Here is a 22,287-nt window from a genome sequence, read left to right as displayed (position 1 = left end):
GAGTTATGGTGGTCGGAAGGTATTAACTGAATATTGATAATGCAGCCTGTATATACCAGTGATGATGGAGCCACCCGTCTGTTCCTGCGACATGGATACATGAATGTCATTAATATAGGTGTATGTTTACAGGAAGTTGGTCTCGCAGGTCATAATGTGCAGTATGTCATGAACATTGGTGTACGTATGTTAGAGACATTTGCTGCAACAGTTGATGGTATGCAAGACCCTCATATGGTCGTCTTTATGTTACATGATCCTTTTTCTTTTTCAGATTCTCGTTAGTCTCAGCTTACAGATACTGTATACCGAACGGACCTTCACGTTTAGATTTACGTTCAAGAGAAATTTCACATTTCCTTGTGTTGCTTTAGTTTGCAAGTAGACTGCATACACCTTGGAATTTATTGCACATTATATATTAAAGAGATAGCGGTTCGTCATATACTAAGGAATGAAATACGCTGCTGTAGAAAATGAAAGCGTAAATCAGCGTTCTCCAATTTTATCCGTAAAAATTATTGATAAAGGCCGAACACAGGAGTCGAGCATTTATTTGATGTGTATGAACGTAGGCTTAAAAGTACGAAGTAGTTATCTTTTCTTACACTTCAAAATAGGTAATAGCGGTATATTTTATCATGTAATAACGATGGGTGTGTTTTCTGTCCAGTAACAGTCAGGAGGGATATGACCTTGGTGGTCAATACAGAGGAAGGCATCAAGACGAGAGTGAGACAGATAAGCAGGTTAAGGTGATGCCTGAGATTTAGAGAAGATTGCTTTATGTACGTGACATTACAGAAGTGAAATGTGTGATGGTGTAGGTAATGAACAACCTCCCTCTTGATGCTCATCTGAGTCGCAAGTTGCAAGTTCCATCGTCGCCGACCAAAGCCAGACTCTTACATGTATACATTCAAACGTGTATCCTGAAATATGCAAATTTTTTTTTTTCAGATGTTATAAATTCTTTGATAATGAGAAACTGAATAGTCCCATGTCAGTGTGAAAATCTACAGTCATTGTGCACGTAACGCTCCCTCCCTTGACTCTGCTCCTTTGGAGCTACTCAGTATATGATACATTGTGTTATGTCACATGGCACTACCCATACCTTGTTCAAATACCAGATCAGAGTCCACTCACCATGTCATAACGCACTTCCAAAGCTTCAACAATCCTGACGATGTTTTCCATCCCATAATGCACCTCTTTAATCACATATCCAATAGAGACTTAAATTCCACTTTCCTTTAATATATAGATGTATAATAAGAGTCTGCTTTGGTAATCATTTTATTGGATTCAGAACAACCACAGTCTACCTAACAGCCATAGAGATTATTGATCTGGTTCGCGTCAGATTGAACCATCTCAAACTGTTCCCAGGGTTCTTTCAACACGATGTTCGGATCCGTGGGCACAATGGTTGGCAGTACCCCCCAGTTGACAGAGAAGGAGTAGGTGCCATAGTGCATGATGCTGAAGTAGTTGTAATCCTCGCCCACGTAGCGCCAGAAAGTATCCTTGTCGAAAGCATCTTCATAACCTGCGGCCAGAGTGAGGTGGCATGGTTAGTTGTGTTCTGTTCTACATCCGGGTTGTAGCAGAGAACAACAAACATTATCTTAGATACTTATGAAGTTGAGTGAGACCAAGATTACCTTTTTCTTTTCGTGAAACATATGTGGCTGACAGTAGTTAGGAGGAAAAGAAAAAATCTTAGATTACTGTGATTCCAAATGAAACTGGCATTGGTGGTAATTGAAATACCCGTGGTGATGATAGTGGTGGTAGAATACTTATGAAGATGATGAACCAATGGCTCATAGCGGTCATGTATATACGTCAGCATTTAGGAAATATACTGGTCTGTGTTGTTGTTGTTGTTGTTGCTGCTGCTGCTGCTGCTGCTCTGTGTGTGTGTGTGTGTGTGTGTGTGTGTGTGTGTGTGTGTGTGTGTGTGTGTGTTTCAGCTCCTCACTAGTGAATCATTACTATACCCATGCGACATTTATATTTATAGGAATTTTTGCGAGCGCTAACTTGGAGTGATATGATATTCAGTAATGAGGATTTTTTCATCAAAATGTCCAGAATATTTGCTCTGGGGTTTGGAGTAATTTCCTTCATTGGCTGTTATAGCCGCAGGGAACAAACTGGACCGCTGTACACAATGTAGTGTTCCCACCAGCAACATAGATGTGGTACTCACCAGGTATGACGTTCCCACCAGCAACATAGATGTGGTACTCACCAGGTATGACGTTCTCGTAATGAATGATGATGTAGTCGTCGCGATCATTGCGGTCGTGCTCGTGGTAGAAGCCGATGGCGTGCATCAGCTCATGGATGGCTGTGCCGTTGTAGATGCATCCATTAATGTCCAGGGACAACATCTGCTTGCCACCGATTGTGCCGACGTAGGACCAGCACCTGCAGGAGGGCAGCAGTAGTAATGCAAACTCAACAGCACAAATCCCCCTCACAAAGGTTGAGACCCCACTGGTGTAGAACTCCCTCCCAGTACAGTGCATATAGTTGATTACATGAGTCTCCGTGGTGCGAAGGATAGCGTTGCAACACATCAATCTACGGGCCCGAAGCATCGGACATGCAAGGTAGGAGTTTCACGGCCAACCCAGCCGCTTACCTTCTCCTTTGGGGATAAATGATAAAAGAGTAGGTGGCTTAAGAGGGAATACAAATATATTCAAATTTCTAAAAGGGGAAACAGAAGAAGGAGTCATGTGGTGAATGCTAATCCTCCTAGAAGGCTCAGATTGGGGTGTCTAAATATGTGTGAATTTAACCAGGATTGAAAAAAAGGAGGGATAGGTAGCATGTTAGCATGTTTGAGGAAAGAAACATGGATGTCTTGGCTCTGAGTGAAACGAAGCTCAAGGGTAAAGGGGAAGAGTGGTTTGGGAAAGTCATGAGAGTAAAGTCAAGGGTTGGTGAGAGGACAAGAGCAAAGGAATGAGTAGCACTCCTCCTGAAACATGTGTTGTGAGAGTATGTGATAGAGAGTAAAAAGTAAACTCTAGACTGATATGGGTAAAACTGGAAGCGGATGGAGAGAGAAGGGTGATTATTGGTGCATATGCACCTGGGCATGAGAAGAAAGATCATGAGAGGCAAGTGTTTTCGGAGCAGCTGAGTGAGTGTGTTAGCAGCATTGATGAACGAGACGGGTTATAGTGATGAGTGATTTGAATGCAAAGGTGAATAATGTGGCAGTTGAGGGTGTAATTGGTGTATATGGGGTGTTCAGTGTTGTAAATGGAAATGGTGAAGAGCTTGTAGATTTGTGTGCTGAAAAGGGACCGGTGGTTAGGAATACCTGGTTGAAAAAGAGAAGTACACATGAATATACGTATGTGAGTAGGAAAGATGGCCAGAGAGCGTTATTGGATTACGTGTAAATTGATAGGCGTGTACAAGAGAGACTTCTGGATGTTAATGTGCTGAGAGGGGCAGCTGCAAGGATGTCTGATCACTACCTTTGTAAGCGGAGGTGAAGATTTGTACTGGTTTTCATAAAAGAAGAGAGAATGCTGTGGAGAAGAGAGTACTGAGAGTAAGTGAGCTTGGAACAGAGACTCTGTGGGGGAGTACCGGGAGAGATCGAGTGCAGAATGGCAAAAGGCGAGAGCAATTGACGTTAGGGGAGTGAGGGAGGAATGGGAGGTAATTAGGGAAGCAGTGATGGCCTGCGCAAAAGACGCATGTGGCATGAGAAAGGTGGGAGGTGGGCAGATTAGAAAGGGTAATGAGTGGTGGGATGAAGAAGTAAGATTGTTAGTGAAAGAGAAGAGATAGGCGTTTGGACGATTTCTGCAGGGAAGTAATGCAAATGACTGGGAAATGTATAAAAGAAAGCAGCAGGAGGTCAAGATAAAGGTGCAAAATGTGAAAAAGAGGGCAAATGAGAGATGGGGTGAGAGAGTATCATCAAATCTTAAAGTAAAAGAATGTTTTGGAAGGAAGCATATAAAGTGCGTAAGACAAGAGAACAAATGGGAACATCGGTGAAAGGGGCAAATGGGGAGGTAATAACAAGTAGTGATGATGTAAGAAGGAGATGGAGTGAGTATTTTGAAGGTTTGTTGTATGTGTTTGATGATAGAGTGGGAGATATAGGGTGTTTTGTTCGGGGTGGTGTGCGAAGTGAGAGGGTTAGGGAGTATGATTGGTTTGGTGAACAGAGAAGAGGTGGTGAAAGCTTTTTGGAAGATGAAAGCCGGCAAGGCGGCGGGTTTGGATAGTATTGAAATGGAATCTATCAGAAAAGGGGATGACTGTGTTGTTGATTGGATGGTAAGGATATTCAGTGTATGTATGGATCATGGTGAAGTGCCTGAGGATTGGAGAAATGCATGCAAAGTGCCATTGTACAAAGGCAAAGTGGATAAAGGTGAGTGTTCAAATCACAGAGGAATAGGTTTGTTGAGTATTCCTGGGAAATTATATGGGAAGGTATTGATTGAGAGGGTAAAGGCATGTACAGAGCATCAGAATGGGGAAGAGCCGGGTGGTTTCAGAAGTGATAGAGATGTGTAGGTCAGGTGTTTTTTTTGAAGAATGTATATAAAAAATACTTAGAAAAACAAATGGATTTGTATATAGCATTTATAGTACTGGAGAGGGCATATGATAATGTTGATAGAGATGCTTTGTAGAAGGTTTTAAGAGTATATGGTGTGGGAGGTAAGTTGCTAGAAGCAGTGAAAAGTTTTTATTAAGGATGTAAGGCATGTGTACGAGTAGGAAGAGAGGTAAGTGATTGGTTCCCAGTGAATGTCGGTTTGCGGCAGGGGTGCGTGATGTCTTAATGGTCGTTTAATTTGTTTACGGACGGGGTAGTTAGGGAGGTGAATGCAAGAGTTTTGGAGAGAAGGGCAAGTATGCAGTCTGTTGTGAATGAGAATGATTGGGAAGTTGTTGTTGTTCGCTGATGATACATAGCTGGTGGTTGATTCGGGTGAGAAACTGCAGAGGTTGGTGAATTAGTTTGGTAAAGTGTGTGAAAGGAAAGAGTTGAGAGTAAATGTGAATAAGAGCAAGGTTATTAGTTTCAGTAGAGTTGAGGGACAAGCTAACTGGAAGGAAAGTTTGAATGGAGAAAAACTGGGGGAAGAGAAGTGTTTTAGAATCTGTGAGTGGACTTAGCAGCGGATGTAACCATAAGAGTGGAAGTAAGTCACAGGGTGGGGGACGGTTCTGGTAGCGTTGAAGAATGTGTGGAAGGCGAGAACGTTATCTCGAAGAGCAAAAATGGGTATGTTTGAAGCAATAGTGGTTCCAACAATATCATATGGTCGCGAGGCATTGGCTATAGATAGGGTTGTGCGAAGGGTAGATGTGTTGGAAGTGAAATGTTTCAAGACAATATGTGGTGTGAGGTGGTTTGATCGAGTAAATAATGAAAGGGTAAGAGAGATGTGTGGTAATAAAAAGAATGTGGTTGAGAGAGCAGAAGAGGGTGTATTGAAATGGGTTGGACACAAGGAAAGAATGAGTGAGGAAAGACAGACAAAGAGGATATATGTGTCAGACGTGGAGGGAACGAGGAAAAGCAGGATACCAAATTGTAGGTGGAAGGATGAAGTGAAAATTTTTTTGAGCGATCGGGGTCTGAACACACAGGAGGGTGAAAGACGTGCAAAGAATAGAGTGAATTGGAGATAGGGGCAAGTATGCAGTCTGTTGTGGATGAAAGGGCTTGGGAAGTGAGTCAGTTATTCGCTGATGATACAGCTCTGGTGGCTGATTCGGGTAAGAAACTGCAGAAGTTGGTGACTGAGTTTGGTAAAGTGTGTGAAAGAAGGAAGTTGAGAGGAAATGTGAATAAGAACAAGGTTATTAGTTTCAGTAGGGCTTAGGGACAAGTTAACTGGGAAGTAAGTTTGAATGGAGAAAACTGGAGGAAGTGAAGTGTTTTAGACATCTGGGAGTGAACTTAGCAGCGGATGGAACCGTGGAAGCGGAAGTGAGTGATAGGGTGGGGGAGGGGGCGAAGGTTCTGGGAGCGTTGAAGAATGTGTGGAAGGCAAGAACGTTACTCGGAGAGCAAAAATGGGTAACTTTGAAGGAATAGTGGTTCCAACAATGTTATATTGTTGCGAGGCATAGGCTATTGAGAGGGTTGTGCGGAGGAGGGTGGATGTGTTGGAAATGAAATGTTTGAGGACAATATGTGGTGTGAGGTGGTTTGATCGAGTAAGTAATGAAATTGTAAGAGAGATGTGTGGTAATAAAGAGTGTGGTTGAGAGAGCAGAAGAGGGTGTGTTGAAATGGTTTGGTCACATGGAGAGAATGAGTGAGGAAAGACTGACAAAGAGGATATATGTGTCAGAGGTAGAGGGAACGAGGAGAAGAGGGAGACCAAAGTGGAAATGGAAGGATGGAGTGAAAAAGATTTTGAGCGATCGGAGCCTGAATATACAGGAGGATGTAAAGGCAAGCAAGGAATAGAGTGGATTGGAACGATGTGGTATACCGGGGTCGACGTGTTGTCAATGGATTGAACCAGGGCATGTGAAGCGTCTGGGGTAAACTATGGAAAGTTTTGTGGTTTGGATGTGGAAAGGGAGCAGTGATTTCGGTGCATTGCACATGACAGCTAGAGGTTGAGTGTGAACGAACATGGCCTTTTTTGTCTTTTCCTACCGCTACCTCGCGGTGAGGGGTGGGGGGGGGGATGCTATTTCATGTGTGGTGGGGTGGCGACGAGAATGAATGAACGCAGCAAGTATGAATATGTGCATGTGTAGATATGTATATGTCCGTGTATGTATATGTATGTATACGTTGAAATGTATATGTATGTATATGTGCTTGTGTGGGCATTTATGTATATACATGTGTATGTGGATGGGTTGGGTTCTTTCATCTGTTCCTTGCGCTACCTCGCTAACGCTAGAGACGGCGATTAAGTATATCATAAAATCAACCATATAATTTGCATATGATATCAGATGTAAACTAATCACCCCTGTACCCGAGACTCGAACCCCAGACCATTTGTGTGCTAGCCAGATAGGCTAACCCCCAGGCGCCGATGAGCTTAAAACAATATCTCCATAAGGCTTTTTTTTTGATCGACCTCTTCTGAGGATCAGATATTATGTTTATTATGTGGGAACCACAAAATACAGTGCGGTAGTACTTCCACAGTAAAGTTCATATTGATGATCAGGAAGTGGAAAATGTGAATATAGTGAGCCGATCCCCGTTAGAACTCCTACAGCGAAGTTAATATTGATGATCAAGAAGAACAAAATGTGAACACAGTGAGCAGATCCCCGGTAGAACTTCCATAGTGAAGTTCATAATAATGATCAAGAAGAGAATATGAATATAGTGCGACGATCCCCGGTAGAACTTCCACAATGAATTCCATATTTCTGATCAAGAAGAACAGAATGTGAATATAGTGAGCAGATCTCCAGTAGAATTTCCAGAGTGAAGTTCATATTGATGATCAAGAAAAACAGAACATGAATTCTAAGTTTTTGAGAAAGTGTTGTTATATATATATATATATATATATATATATATATATATATATATATATATATATATATATATATATATATATATATATATATATATATATATATATATTGGAAAGGATCACAATGTTGCGCGTAATCAAGATATTCCCATGAGTCCACGGGGAAAATGAAACACGATAAGTTCCCAAGTGCACTTTCGTGTAATAATCACATCATCAGGGGAGACACAAGAGAGAAATATAACAGTCAGATGATATACAACGAAGAGACGTAGCTAGGACGCCATATGGTAAACATGCGATTGTCCAGGTACAGCAAAGAGCGTATCATAAATTTATCATTTTACAAATTTCATCAACAATAGTTATCTAATTTGTATAGACCATCACTAATATCAAGATAATAATTCTTTGTGTATTTAGTAATAGAAGATTCAATGATATTTATGGTAATAGAGTTAGAGTTAATAATTGAGATGGCATTACTCCAGTCAATACAATGATAATAGCTTTTAGCGTGATTAAACAAAGCATTTGATTCTTAACCCGTTCTTATACTCTATTTATGTTGCTTAAGTCTAACAGAAAGATCCTTACCAGTCTGCCCAACATAAGACTTATCACAATTTCTACGTGGTACTTTATAGATGCACCCAGGAGAATTATCTGGTGAATTCCTGATTAAGATATTCTTTATTGTATTATTGTTACTGAAGGCAATATTTACATTAAAGGATTTAAGCAACATGGGAAGTAAAGTGAAATTATCATTAAAAGGGAGAACTAAAAGATTCTTGGTGTCAATGGGAGGTTTAGACTCAACTCTATAAAATCATTTCTTTGCTAACTTAAGGGATTTATCAATGAAAGATCTAGGGTACTTTAACTTAGATCTAATAGAATATATCTTCTCAAACTCAACATCAATGAATTCTGGACTGCAAACACGTAATGCCCTAAGGGTCATAGATTGAAAATATGATAATTTAACTCTGTCATGTTAAGATAAGTAATAATGGATATATGAGCATGCATTGGTAGGTTTTCTGTATATGCCAAACTTAAACTTGTTTCCTTGTCTATGGATCATGCAATCAAAAAATGGTAACATACCATTATTTTCATTTTCTCCAGTAAATTTGATGGAAGGTACTAGATTGTTAAGTAAGGGGCGGAATATTTGTAACTTTTCATTTATTGGCCAAACACAAAGAACATCATCTACATACCTAAACCTAATTGCATTAGAAGGTAAGATATCCTTTAGTATTTTTGTTTCAAAAAATTCTATATAAAGATTACTTATTATAGGTGAAAGAGGGTTACCCATTGCCATACCAAATTTTTGAGCATAATAATCTCCAATGAATTGAAATACACAGTCTTTTATACAGTTGAATTATCATTTTTCTATCTATGTTCTTTAGGGCATTACGTATTTGCAGTCCAGAGCTTATTGACGATGAGTTTGAGAATATATATTCTATTGGATCTAAGCTAAAATCCCCTAGATCTTTCATTGATAAATCCCTTAAGTTAGCAAAGAAATCATTTGAGAAATCAGTTGAGCCCAAACCTCCCATTGACACCAAGAATCTTTTAGTTCTCCCTTTTAGGATTAATTTTACTTTACTTCCTATGTAGTAAGCTTAAATCCTTTAATGTAAACGTTGCCTTTAGCAACAATAATACTATAAAGAATATCTGAATCTGGAATTCACCAGAAAACTCTCATGGGTGCATCTCTAAAGTGCCATGTAGATACTGTGATAAGTTTTACGTTGGGCAGACTGGTAAGGATCTTTCTGTTAGACTTAAGCAACATAAATATTGTATAAGAACGGGACAGGAATCAAATACCTTGTTTAATCACGTTAAAAACTATGATCATTGTATTGACTGGAATAATGACATCACAATCATTAACTCTAACTCTATTACCACGAGAAATATAATTGAATCTTCTATTATCAAATATACAAAGAATTATAATCTTTATATTAGTGATGGTCTATACAAATTAGATATACTTTATTGTTCATAAAATTTGTAAAATGATAAGTTTATGATACGCTCGTTGTTTGTCTTGGACAATCGCATGTTTACCATATGGCGTGCTATATTTCTCTCTTGTGTCTGCCCTGATGACGTGATTATTACACGAAAGTGCACTTGGGAACTATATATATATATATATATATATATATATATATATATATATATATATATATATATATATATATATATATATATATATATATATATATATATATATACATATATATATATATATATATATATATATATATATATATATATATATATATACATATATATATATATATATATATATATATATATATATATATTTATTTATTTATTTATTTATTTTACTTTGTCGCTGTCTCCCGCATTAGCGAGGTAGCGCAAGGAAACTGACGAAAGAATGGCCCAACACACCCATATACACATGTATATACATACACGTCCACACACGCAAATATACACACACAGGCATATACATATATGCACATGTACATAATTCATACTGTCTTTCTTTATTCATTCCCATCGCCACCCCGCCAAACATGAGATAACAACCCCCTCCCCCCGCATGTGCACGAGGTAGCTCTAGGAAAACACAGCAAAGGCCACATTCGTTCACAATCAGTCATGTAATAATGCACCGAAACCACATCTCCCTTTCCACGTCCAGGACCCACAGAACTTTCCATGGTTTACCCTAGATGCTTCACATGCCCTGGTTCAGTACATTGACAGCTCGTCGACCCCGGTATACCAAATTGTTCCAATTCACTCTATTCCTTGCACGCCTTTCACCCTCCTGCATGTTCAGGCCCCGATCACTCAAAATCTTTTTCACTCCATCTTTCCATCTCCAATTTGGTCTCCCACTTCTCCTCGTTCCCTCCACCTCTGACACATATATCCTCTTGGTCAACCTTTCCTCACTCATTCTCTCCATGTAACTAAACCGTTTCAAAAAACCCTCTTCTGCTTTCTCAACCACTCTTTTTATTACCACACACCTCTCTTACCCTATTATTACATACTCCATCAAGGCACCTCACACCAAATATTGTCCTCAAACATCTCATTTCCAGCATATCCATCCTCCTTCGCGCAACTCTATCTATAGCCCACGCCTCGCAACCATATAACATTGTTTGAACCACTATTCTTTCAAACATACCCATTTTTGCTTTCCGAGATAATGTTCTCGACTTCCACACATGCTTCAACGTTCCCAGACCTTTTGCCCCCTCCCCCACCCTATGATTCACTTCCGCTTCCATGGTTCCGTCCACTGCCAAATCCACTCCCAGATATCTAAAACACTTTACTTCCTCCAGTTTTTCTCCATTCAAACGTACCTCCCAATTGCCTTGTCCCTCAACCCCACTGCACCTAATAACCTTGCTCTTATTCACTTATACTATCAGCTTTCTTCTTTCACACACTTTACCAAACTCAGTCACCAGCTTCTGCAGTTTCTCACATGAATCAACCACCAGCGCTCTACAATCAGCGAACAACAACTGACTCACTTCCCAAGCTCTCTCATCCACAACAGACTGCATACTTGCCCCTCTTTCCAAAACTCTTGCATTCACCTCCCTAACAACCCCATCCATAAACAAATTAAACAACCATGGAGACATCACGCAACCCTGCCGCAAACCTACATTCACTGAGAACCAATCACTTTCCTCTCTTCCTACATATACACATGCCTTACATCCTCGATAAAAACTTTTCACTGCTTCTAACAACTTGCCTCCTACACCATATATTCTTAATACCTTCCATAGAGCATCTCTATCAACTCTACCATATGCCGTCTCCAGATCCATAAATGCTACACACAGATCCATTTGCTTTTCTAAGTCTTTCTCACATATATTCTTCAAAGCAAACACCTGATCCTCACATCCTCTACCACTTCTGGAACCACACTGCTCTTCACCAATCTGATGCTCTGCACATGCCTTCACCCTCTCAATCAATACCCTCCCACATAATTTCTCAGGAATAATCAACAAACTTATACCTCTGTAATTTGAGCACTCACTTTTATCCCCTTTGCCTTTGTACAATGGCACTATGCAAGCATTCCGCCAATCCTCAGGCACCTCACCATGAGTCATACATACAATGAATAACGTTACCAACCAGTTAACAATACAGTCACCCCTTCTTCTAATAAATTCCACTGCAATACCATCTAAACCCGCTGCCTTGCCAGCTTTCCTCTTCCGCAAATCTTTTACCACCTCTTCTCTGTTTACCAAACCATTCTCCCTAACCCTCTCACTTTGCACACCACCTCGACCAAAACACCCTATATCTGCCACTCTATCATCAAACACATTCAACAAACCTTCAAAATACTCACTCCATCTCCTTCTCACATCACCGCTACTTGTTATCACCTCCCATTAGCCCCCTTCACTGAAGTTCCCATTTGTTCCCTTTTTTTACTCCCTAAAATTTAATGATACTCTCTCACCCAAAGTCCCATTTGCCCTCTTTTACACTTCTTGCATCTTTCTCTTGACCTCCTGCCTCTTTCTTATATGCATCTCCCACTCATTTGCATTACTTCCCTGCAAAAATCGTCCAAATGCCTCTCTCTTCTCTTTCACTACTAATCTTACTTCTTCATCCCACCACTCACTACCCTTTCTAATCTGCCCACGTCCCACGCTTCTCATGCTACAAGCATCTTTTGCGCAAGTCATCACTGCTTCCCTAAATACATCCCATTCTTCTCCCACTCCCCTTACGTCCTCTGTTTTCACCTTCTTCTATCCTGTACTCAGTCTCTCCTGGTACTTCCTCACACAAGTCTCCTTCCCAAGCTCACTTACTCTCACCACTCTCTTCACCCCAACATTCTCTCTTATTTCCAAACCACTGTTGCTCTTTACCCTTGAGCTTCATTTCACTCAAACATACTACCTATCTCTCCTTTTTTTTTCTCATCTTGGTTACATCCACACACATTTAGACACCCCAATCTGAGCCTTCGAGGAGAGTGAGCACTCTCCGTGTGACTCCTTCTTCTGTTTCCCCTTTTAGAAAGTTAAAATACAAGGAGGGGAGGGTTTCCAGTCCCCCTCTCCCGTCCCCTTTAGTCGCCTTCTATGACACGTGAGGAATGCGCGGGAAGTATTCTTTCTCCCCTAACCCCAGGGATAGTTCTGTGGGGCCTGGATGTAGAAAGGGAGCTGTGGTTTCGGTGCTTTATTACATGACAGCTAGTGACTGAATGTGAACGAATGGGGCCTTTGTTGTCTTTTCCTAGCGCTACCTCGCACACATGAGGGGGGGAGGGAGATGTTATTCCATGTGTGGCCGGGTGGCGATCGGAATGAATAAAGGCAGATAGTAAGAATTATGTACATTTGTATATATGGTTATGTCTGTGTGTGTATATATATGTATACATTGAGATGTATAGGTATGTATATTTGCGTGTGTGGACGTGTATGTATATACATGTGTATGTGGGTGGGTTGGGCCATTCTTTCGTCTGTTTCCTTGCGCTACCTCGCTAACGCGGGAGACGGCGACAAAGCAAAATAGATAGATGAAATAAAATGTATATATATATATATATATATATATATATATATATATATATATATATATATATATATAATTATATTTTTTTTTTTTTTTTGCTTTGTCGCTGTCTCCCACGTTTGCGAGGTAGCGCAAGGAAACAGACGAAAGAAATGGCCCAACCCACCCCCATACACATGTATATACATACGTCCACACACGCAAATATACATACCTACACAGCTTTCCATGGTTTACCCCAGACGCTTCACATGCCCTGATTCAACCCACTGACATCACGTCAACCCCGGTATACCACATCGATCCAATTCACTCTATTCCTTGCCCTCCTTTCACCCTCCTGCATGTTCCCGACACATAAAATCTTTTTCACTCCATCTTTCCACCTCCAATTTGGTCTCCCATTTCTCCTCGTTCCCTCCACCTCCGACACATATATCCTCTTGGTCAATCTTTCCTCACTCATTCTCTCCATGTGCCCAAACCATTTCAAAACACCCTCTTCTGCTCTCTCAACCACGCTCTATTTATTTCCACACATCTCTCTTACCCTTACATTACTTACTCGATCAAACCACCTCACACCACACATTGTCCTCAAAAATCTCATTTCCAGCACATCCATCCTCCTGCGCACAACTCTATCCATAGCCCACGCCTCGCAACCATACAACATTGTTGGAACCACTATTCCTTCAAACATACCCATTTTTGCTTTCCGAGATAATGTTCTCGACTTCCACACATTCTTCAAGGCTCCCAGAATTTTCGCCCCCTCCCCCACCCTATAATCCACATCCGCTTCCATGGTTCCATCTGTTGCCAGAACCACTCCCAGATATCTAGAACACTTTACTTCCTCCAGTTTTTCTCCATTCAAACTTACCTCCCAATTGACTTGACCCTCAACCCTACTGTACCTAATAACCTTGCTCTTATTCACATTTACTCTTAACTTTCTTCTTTCACACACTTTACCAAACTCAGTCACCAGCTTCTGCAGTTTCTCACATGAATCAGCCACCAACGCTGTATCATCAGCGAACAACAACTGACTCACTTCCCAAGCTCTCTCATCCCCAACAGACTTCATACTTGCCCCTCTTTCCAAAACTCTTGCATTCACCTCCCTAACAACCCCATCCACAAACAAATTAAACAATCATGGAGACATCACACACCCCTGCCGCAAACCTACATTCACTGAGAACCAATCACTTTCCTCTCTTCCTACACGTACACATGCCTTACATCCTCGATAAAAACTTTTCACTGCTTCTAACAACTTGCCTCCCACACCATATATTCTTAATACCTTCCACAGAGCATCTCTATCAACTCTATCATATGCCTTCTCCAGATCCATAAATGCTATATTCAAATCCATTTGCTTTTCTAAGTATTTCTCACATACATTCTTCAAAGCAAACACCTGATCCACACATCCTCTACCACTTCTGAAACCACACTGCTCCTCCCCAATCTGATGCTCTGTACGTGCCTTCACCCTCTCAATCAATACCCTCCCATATAATTTACCAGGAATGCTCAACAAACTTATATATATATATATATATATATATATATATATATATATATATATATATATATATATATATATATATATATATATATATATATATATATACCTTGCAGTCCTGATACGTTTTCAGACAGACAGACAGTTAAGCATGATGACTCACGGCAATTGATCATAGGTTTACTCACCCGCTGTCGTCGGTAACGATCTCCAGGTAGTTCTGCTGGATGGTCCTCTCGACAAACCTGATGCACGTCTTCTTCTCGATGTCAGCCATGCCTTCCTTGATGACCATCTCCTGGTAACTGGCTGTAGGATAGAATGAAGTTTGAGTTAGTCTCGTTTTCTCTTCCCTTACCTTTAATAATGTAAGTTTTTTTCTAAATAGATTCTTCGCTGTCTTAGTCATAACTTAATCACTTGACGGATCCTCAGCTGCCATCGTCCTGGCTAAATTATCTGACAAACAATGAGTTATCAAAGTCATGTCTTAGTTCTTGATAGACAATTATCTGATTTGGAATCCTGACCTGATCATATCGCACGTGCCTGACCCGATTCTCTCACACGTACCTGACCTGATCGTCTCGCACGTACCTGAACTGATCATCTCACACGTACCTGGCCTGATCGTCTCGCACGTACCTGAACTGATCATCTCACACGTACCTGGCCTGATCATTCCATACGTACCTGATCCTAACCTGACATTTTCTTTATATTTTTCCATTCTGCTTTCTTAAGCCTTTTCTTCTACACTTAGTCATGTTATTTCAACTTTTTATATCAAAAGCTCAAGTTGACAGGTTCCCATTCTGATCATTTTTTCATAAACACTGTTGTCATCTTCCTATCCTGATATCTTGGCAGCAACACGGTTATCTCCGTCCTGCCCTCTCGTAGTAATTTGGAGAACACTCGGTTGTCCTAATCTGAATGATTCTTCAACAGATCCATTGCTTATCCCAGGCCAGATGGGCCAGCTGGGTGATTGTGAGGATCCCAAGTCAGATGGGCCAGCTGGGTGATTGTGAGGATTCCAGGCAAGATAAGCCAGCTGGGTGATTGTGAGGATCCCAGGCCAGATAGGCCAGCTGGGTGATTGTGAGGATCCCAGGCCAGATGGACCAACTGGGTGACTGTGAGCATCCCAGGCTAGATGAGCCAGCTGGGTGATTGTGAGGATCCCAGGTCAGATGGACCAGCTGAGTGATTGTGAGGACCCCAGGACAGGTGGGCCAGCTGGGTGATTGTGAGGATTTCAGGCTAGATGGGCCAGCTGGGTGATTGTGAGGATCCCAAGTCAGATGGACCAGCAGGGTGACTGTGATGACCCCAGGACAGAAGGGCCAGCTGGGTGATTATGAGGATCTCAGGTCAGATGAGCCAGTTGGGGATCATCAGTCCACCTGGTCGCCCGGTCGCTCTACTATGCGTCCTACTCTCATGTTGTGATCAGTAGCGCAAAAACATTACTTCTGACCTGGATTTTCTCGAAGCTCTGCTGCTCTATCCTACTGTGATTTCTTTTCCTTTCTATTCTGACAAACGGCCATTTTTGTAGTGTCCTGACTTTTTATTTTTTCAATAGGTATTGTTGGTGTGTATTTGAAGTCACCTTCATTGAAATGAAAAAGATTTCGAATATCAGAATGTCGATGTGTATCATTTCATTCAGGTCTTATGAACAAGATACATAAGAACGTGTTATTTATACGAAAATTAAGTCAGTTTTGTCACAATGAAACTATCATCAGTTCTATAGAATAACATGTGTTATCATATTCTTTGCCGAATACATCTGGAAAGTTACCAAATGAATCATTAAGATTCTGTTGATTCGACACCTGTTCCAATTCAAATAAAGTGCCTTAAAATATACACCAGAGTTGATGCCAACGCTTCTTTGAAGCTCATATTAGTTCTTATCTACTATATCACACACACACTGCCCTATATCGGTAAGGCAATACAAGGTCACTTACTGACGGAGGAGCCGAAGATATACGGAACGATGGCGTTGGGCCACAGGTACTCGTCACCAAGGATGGCTGCGCGCTCCTTCTGGTTAAGGCAAGGGTCACCAAGGTCATGTAGGTCAGGTGAGGTCGCCAACACGGCAGGCAGAATAAGGGCAGCAAATAGGAGCAATTGATTAGCATTGCAAATGGGTTTGTAATAGTGACGTCTGTCTGTAGTATTCTTACGTTAGTTCCATAGACTAGGTAAAGCACTTGGTACTCACTAAACGGTACTTTCTAACTTAATAACTTACATTGAGCCTATTCCTACCTTGTAAGTGCTTAAGAACGATCAAAAGTATCAGTTAAACTATGCACTATACAACGGACCTTACCCCAGGTTCCTGACCAGCGATGCCCTTGATGTCGCCCTGGAAGAGGTGTGGGTTGTACATGGCCTTCGCTGCCATGGGGTGGGTTGGTACGGCGCCCGCCACCGCTGCGGCAGCGAGCAACACCAGACACGACAACCTGGGACGGATACCACACACACACGCTGAGTTACAACTGGAGTGGTTGAGGAGGGAGATCAATGACGGTGATATAGATTACAGAGTGACTGTATAGCAAATGTGTTATATGGGTGGAAGATAGTGTTAATATCAGCAAGAATACCTAAGAAATATACATATCTTCATTCATAGCGAATGATTTAGATATTGCAGTAAAGAAACATCAAAAACCAGGAGATAGCCTTGGCGGGAACTCAAAGTCGTATTAGTGTCATTTTACGGGACTATCCAGGTTATAGTGTGTGTCTAGATGTAACAGTTGATGCAAAGAGTCATTACTGTTATTCATTTTTAATCATGAAACGTTAGTTTAGTAATCATCATACTTTTTTTTTTTTTATCAATGTATTGATATGTAGTCAAGAATTACTCATGCTGCGATATATTTCAGTAATTATATATTTCAAACATCATAACCAATTCTATATATCTACTCGTATACTCAAGATACGACCGTTTTCTTCTATCTAATGTTTCGAAAACTGTGTTTAGTATGATATCTACAGGTGTGGATGGTCCTCCAGGGGGATATAACAGATCTTGATAATGAATAGAAATCCGACACTGTGAGTTGACCTGGCAGGTCATCAAGAGGCCACAGGTGGTATGTGACAAACATGCTAAAATACGTTTATCATTTATCATTTTCATGGTAAACTTCTTTGAACTATTTCTCTTTATTAGATTGTTAAACAGAGTATGAAAATAAGTTGAATAAGTCCAGAGTACTTAAACGAGAGTTCCTCGACATCTCGTGAGGTAATGTCTTCAATACAGTCGACTGACGTTCCCGTTTTAAATCCATGGGTTTGCAGCCAGACTTTGGCGTCTCAGTGCCAGACATAAGTTAGAGATGATGACTTACATTATGAGCGGAGGGGAAAGACAGAGCTGACAGGGATGAGGCACTACCAGTGGTTCGTTGTGGGTCGGTAGAGCGTATTATATACACGTTATCTGCACTGCTTACCTGGCTGCCTTCCCCCACCAGCCCCAAACACATGGGAATATCAACAATGCATGACACCTGGCCACCCTTGGCCTGGCCTTGGAGATAGAGTTTTCCTGGTCAGGTAAGCTGAGATACCCGTGTTGAAGGCTTCAGTTCGTTAGTCTAGTGTAAGAATAAAGGTTGATAAGTCTCATTAAAGACTTTGAAATTATAAGAATGGTGATAAATAATAATGATAATGATAATGATGATAATGATAATGAGAATATTGTTAAAATAATAATGATTATAATAATGTTGTTCATAATAATAATAATAATAATAATGATAATAATAATAATAATGATAATAATAATAATAGTAATAATAATGATAATAATAGTAATGATAGTAATAATAATAATAATGATAATAATGATAATGATAATAATAATAATAATAATAATAATAATAATTTTTTTTTTTCATACTATTCGCTATTTCCCGCGATAGCGAGGTAGCGTTAAGAACAGAGGACTGGGCCTTTGAGGGAATATCCTCACCTGGACCTCTTCTCTGTTCCTTCTTTTGGAAAATTAAAAAAAAAAAAAAAAAAAACGAGAGGGGAGGATTTCCAGCCCCCCGCTCCCTTCCCTTTTAGTCGCCTTCTACGACACGCAGGGAATACGTGGAAAGTATTCTTTCTCCCCTATCCCCAGGGAAAATAATAATAATAATAATAATAATAATAATAATAATAACAATGATAGTGATAATAATGATAATGATAACAATAATAACAGAAATAATGATAATGATAATGATAATAACAATAATAATAATAATAATAATAATGATAATAATAATAATAATAATAATAATAATAATAATAATAATAATAATAATAATAATAATAATAATATTAATGATAATAATAATAATTTGTATGGGTTTTCAGAAAAGAAGAGTGAATGTTGGGGTGAAGAGGGTGGTGAGAGTAAGTGAGCTTGGGAAGGAGACTTGTGTGAGGAAGTACCAGGAGAGACTGAGTACAGAATGGAAAAATGTGAGAACAATGGAAGTAAGGGGAGTGGGGGAGGAATGGGATGTATTTAGGGAATCAGTGATGGATTGCGCAAAAGATGCTTGTGGCATGAGAAGAGTGGGAGGTGGGTTGATTAGAAAGGGTAGTGAGTGGTGGGATGAAGAAGTAAGAGTATTAGTGAAAGAGAATAGAGAGGCATTTGGACGATTTTTGCAGGGAAGAAATGAAATTGAGTGGGAGATGTATAAAAGAAAGAGACAGGAGGTCAAGAGAAAGGTGCAAGAGGTGAAAAAAAGGGCAAATGAGAGTTGGGGTGAGAGAGTATCATTAAATTTTAGGGAGAATAAAAAGATGTTCTGGAAGGAGGTAAATAAAGTGCGTAAGACAAGGGAGCAAATGGGAACTTCAGTGAAGGGCGCAAATGGGGAGGTGATAACAAGTAGCGGTGATGTGAGAAGGAGATGGAGTGAGTATTTTGAAGGTTTGTTGAATGTGTTTGATGATAGAGTGGCAGATATAGGGTGTTTTGGTCGAGGTGGTGTGCAAAGATAGAGGGTTAGGGAAAATGATTTGGTAAACAGAGAAGAGGTAGTAAAAGCTTTGCGGAAGATGAAAGCCGGCAAGGCAGCAGGTTTGGATGGTATTGCAGTGGAATTTATTAAAAAAGGGGGTGACTGTATTGTTGACTGGTTGGTAAGGTTATTTAATGTATGTATGACTCATGGTGAGGTGCCTGAGGATTGGCGGAATGCGTGCATAGTGCCATTGTACAAAGGCAAAGGGGATAAGAGTGAGTGCTCAAATTACAGAGGTATAAGTTTGTTGAGTATTCCTGGTAAATTATATGGGTGGATATTGATTGAGAGGGTGAAGGCATGTACAGAGCATCAGATTGGGGAAGAGCAGTGTGGTTTCAGAAGTGGTAGAGGATGTGTGGATCAGGTGTTTGCTTTGAAGAATGTATGTGAGAAATACTTAGAAAAGCAAATGGATTTGTATGTAGCATTTATGGATCTGGAGAAGGCATATGATAGAGTTGATAGAGATACTCTGTGGAAGGTATTAAGAATATATGGTGTGGGAGGCAAGTTGTTAGAAGCAGTGAAAAGTTTTTATCGAGGATGTAAGGCATGTGTACGTGTAGGAAGAGAGGAAAGTGATTGGTTCTCAGTGAATGTAGGTTTGCGGCAGGGGTGTGTGATGTCTCCATGGTTGTTTAATTTGTTTATGGATGGGGTTGTTAGGGAGGTGAATGCAAGAGTTTTGGAAAGAGGGGCAAGTATGAAGTCTGTTGGGGATGAGAGAGCTTGGGAAGTGAGTCAGTTGTTGTTCGCTGATGATACAGCGTTGGTGGCTGATTCATGTGAGAAACTGCAGAAGCTGGTGACTGAGTTTGGTAAAGTGTGTGAAAGAAGAAAGTTAAGAGTAAATGTGAATAAGAGCAAGGTTATTAGGTACAGTAGGGTTGAGGGTCAAGTCAATTGGGAGGTGAGTTTGAATGGAGAAAAACTGGAGGAAGTGAAGTTTTTTTAGATATCTGGGAGTGGATCTGGCAGCGGATGGAACCATGGAAGCGGAAGTGGATCATAGGGTGGGGAGGGGGCGAAAATTCTGGGAGCCTTGAAGAATGTGTGGAAGTCGAGAACATTATCTCGGAAAGCAAAAATGGGTATGTTTGAAGGAATAGTGGTTCCAACAATGTTGTATGGTTGCGAGGCGTGGGCTATGGATAGAGTTGTGCGCAGGAGGATGGATGTGCTGGAAATGAGATGTTTGAGGACAATGTGTGGTGTGAGGTGGTTTGATCGAGTAAGTAACGTAAGGGTAAGAGAGATGTGTGGAAATAAAAAGAGCGTGGTTGAGAGAGCAGAAGAGGGTGTTTTGAAATGGTTCGGGCACATGGAGAGAATGAGTGAGGAAAGATTGACCAAGAGGATATATGTGTCGGAGGTGGAGGGAACGAGGAGAAGAGGGAGACCAAATTGGAGGTGGAAAGATGGAGTGAAAAAGATTTTGTGTGATCGGGGCCTGAACATGCAGGAGGGTGAAAGGAGGGCAAGGAATAGAGTGAATTGGAGCGATGTGGTGTACCGGGGTTGACGTGCTGTCAGTGGATTGAATCAGGGCATGTGAAGCGTCTGGGGTAAACCATGGAAAGCTGTATAGGTATGTATATTTGCGTGTGTGGACGTATGTATATACATGTGTATGGGGGTGGGTTGGGCCATTTCTTTCGTCTGTTTCCTTGCGCTACCTCGCAAACGCGGGAGACCGGGAAAAAAAAAATAAAAGATAATAATGATGATAATGATAATAATAATAATAATAATAATAAAATTATAATGATAATAATAATGATAATAATAATAATAATAATAATAATAATAATAATAATGATAATAATAATAATAATAATGATAATAATAATAATAATGATGATAACAATAACAATATTGATGATAATAATAATAATAATAATAATAATGATAATAATAATAATGATAATAATAATAATAATAATAATAATAATAATAATAATAATAATAGCAATGATGATAATGATAACAATGATAATAATGATAATGATAATGATACTAATAATGACAATCATAACAATAATAACAATAATGATAATAATGATATTAATAATAGTAATAATGACAATAACAATAATAATAATAATGATAATAATAATAATAATAATGATAATAATAATAATAATAATAATAATAATAATAATAATAATAATAATAATAATAAGATAATAATAATAATAATGATGATAATAATAATAATAATAATAATAATGATAATAATAATAATAATAATAATAATAAAGATAATAATAATAATAATAATAATAATGATAATAATAACAACAATGATAATAGTAATGATAATAATTATCCCTGGGGATAGGGGAGAAAGAATACTTCCCACTCATTCCTCACCTGTCGCAGAAGGCGACTAAAGGGGACTGGAGCGGGAGGCCAGAAACCCTCCCCTCCTTGTATTTTAACTTTCTAAAAGGGGAAACAGAAGGAGTCACGCGGGGAGTGCTCATCCTCCTCGAAGGCTCAGCTTAGGGTGTCTGAATGTGTGTGG

General features: G+C 39.9%; 1 protein-coding gene across 2 annotated transcripts; it reads right to left on the bottom strand.

Annotated features, from left to right (window-relative positions):
• Window positions 1-1,286: 1,286 nt before the first annotated feature.
• LOC139749417 (astacin-like) lies at window positions 1,287-18,179 on the bottom strand. 2 transcript variants are annotated; one of them, XM_071663253.1, is made up of 6 exons: window positions 18,072-18,179; window positions 17,030-17,165; window positions 16,659-16,737; window positions 14,862-14,982; window positions 2,219-2,439; window positions 1,287-1,552 (listed from the first exon to the last, which is right to left on the bottom strand). In XM_071663253.1, coding segments are annotated over exons 1-6 (783 nt in total). In that variant the 5' UTR covers window positions 18,074-18,179; the 3' UTR covers window positions 1,287-1,328. The 2 variants fall into 2 exon arrangements, with proteins under 2 accessions (XP_071519354.1, XP_071519355.1); XM_071663254.1 differs by having other exon boundaries at window positions 2,261-2,439.
• Between the last annotated feature and the right edge of the window lie 4,108 nt (window positions 18,180-22,287).

This window comes from Panulirus ornatus, chromosome 7, assembly GCF_036320965.1.
Source record: "Panulirus ornatus isolate Po-2019 chromosome 7, ASM3632096v1, whole genome shotgun sequence".
Lineage (NCBI taxonomy): Eukaryota > Metazoa > Arthropoda > Malacostraca > Decapoda > Palinuridae > Panulirus > Panulirus ornatus.
The sequence above is the reverse complement of the archived record's forward strand: the minus strand, read 5'-3'. Positions and strand labels throughout refer to the sequence as shown.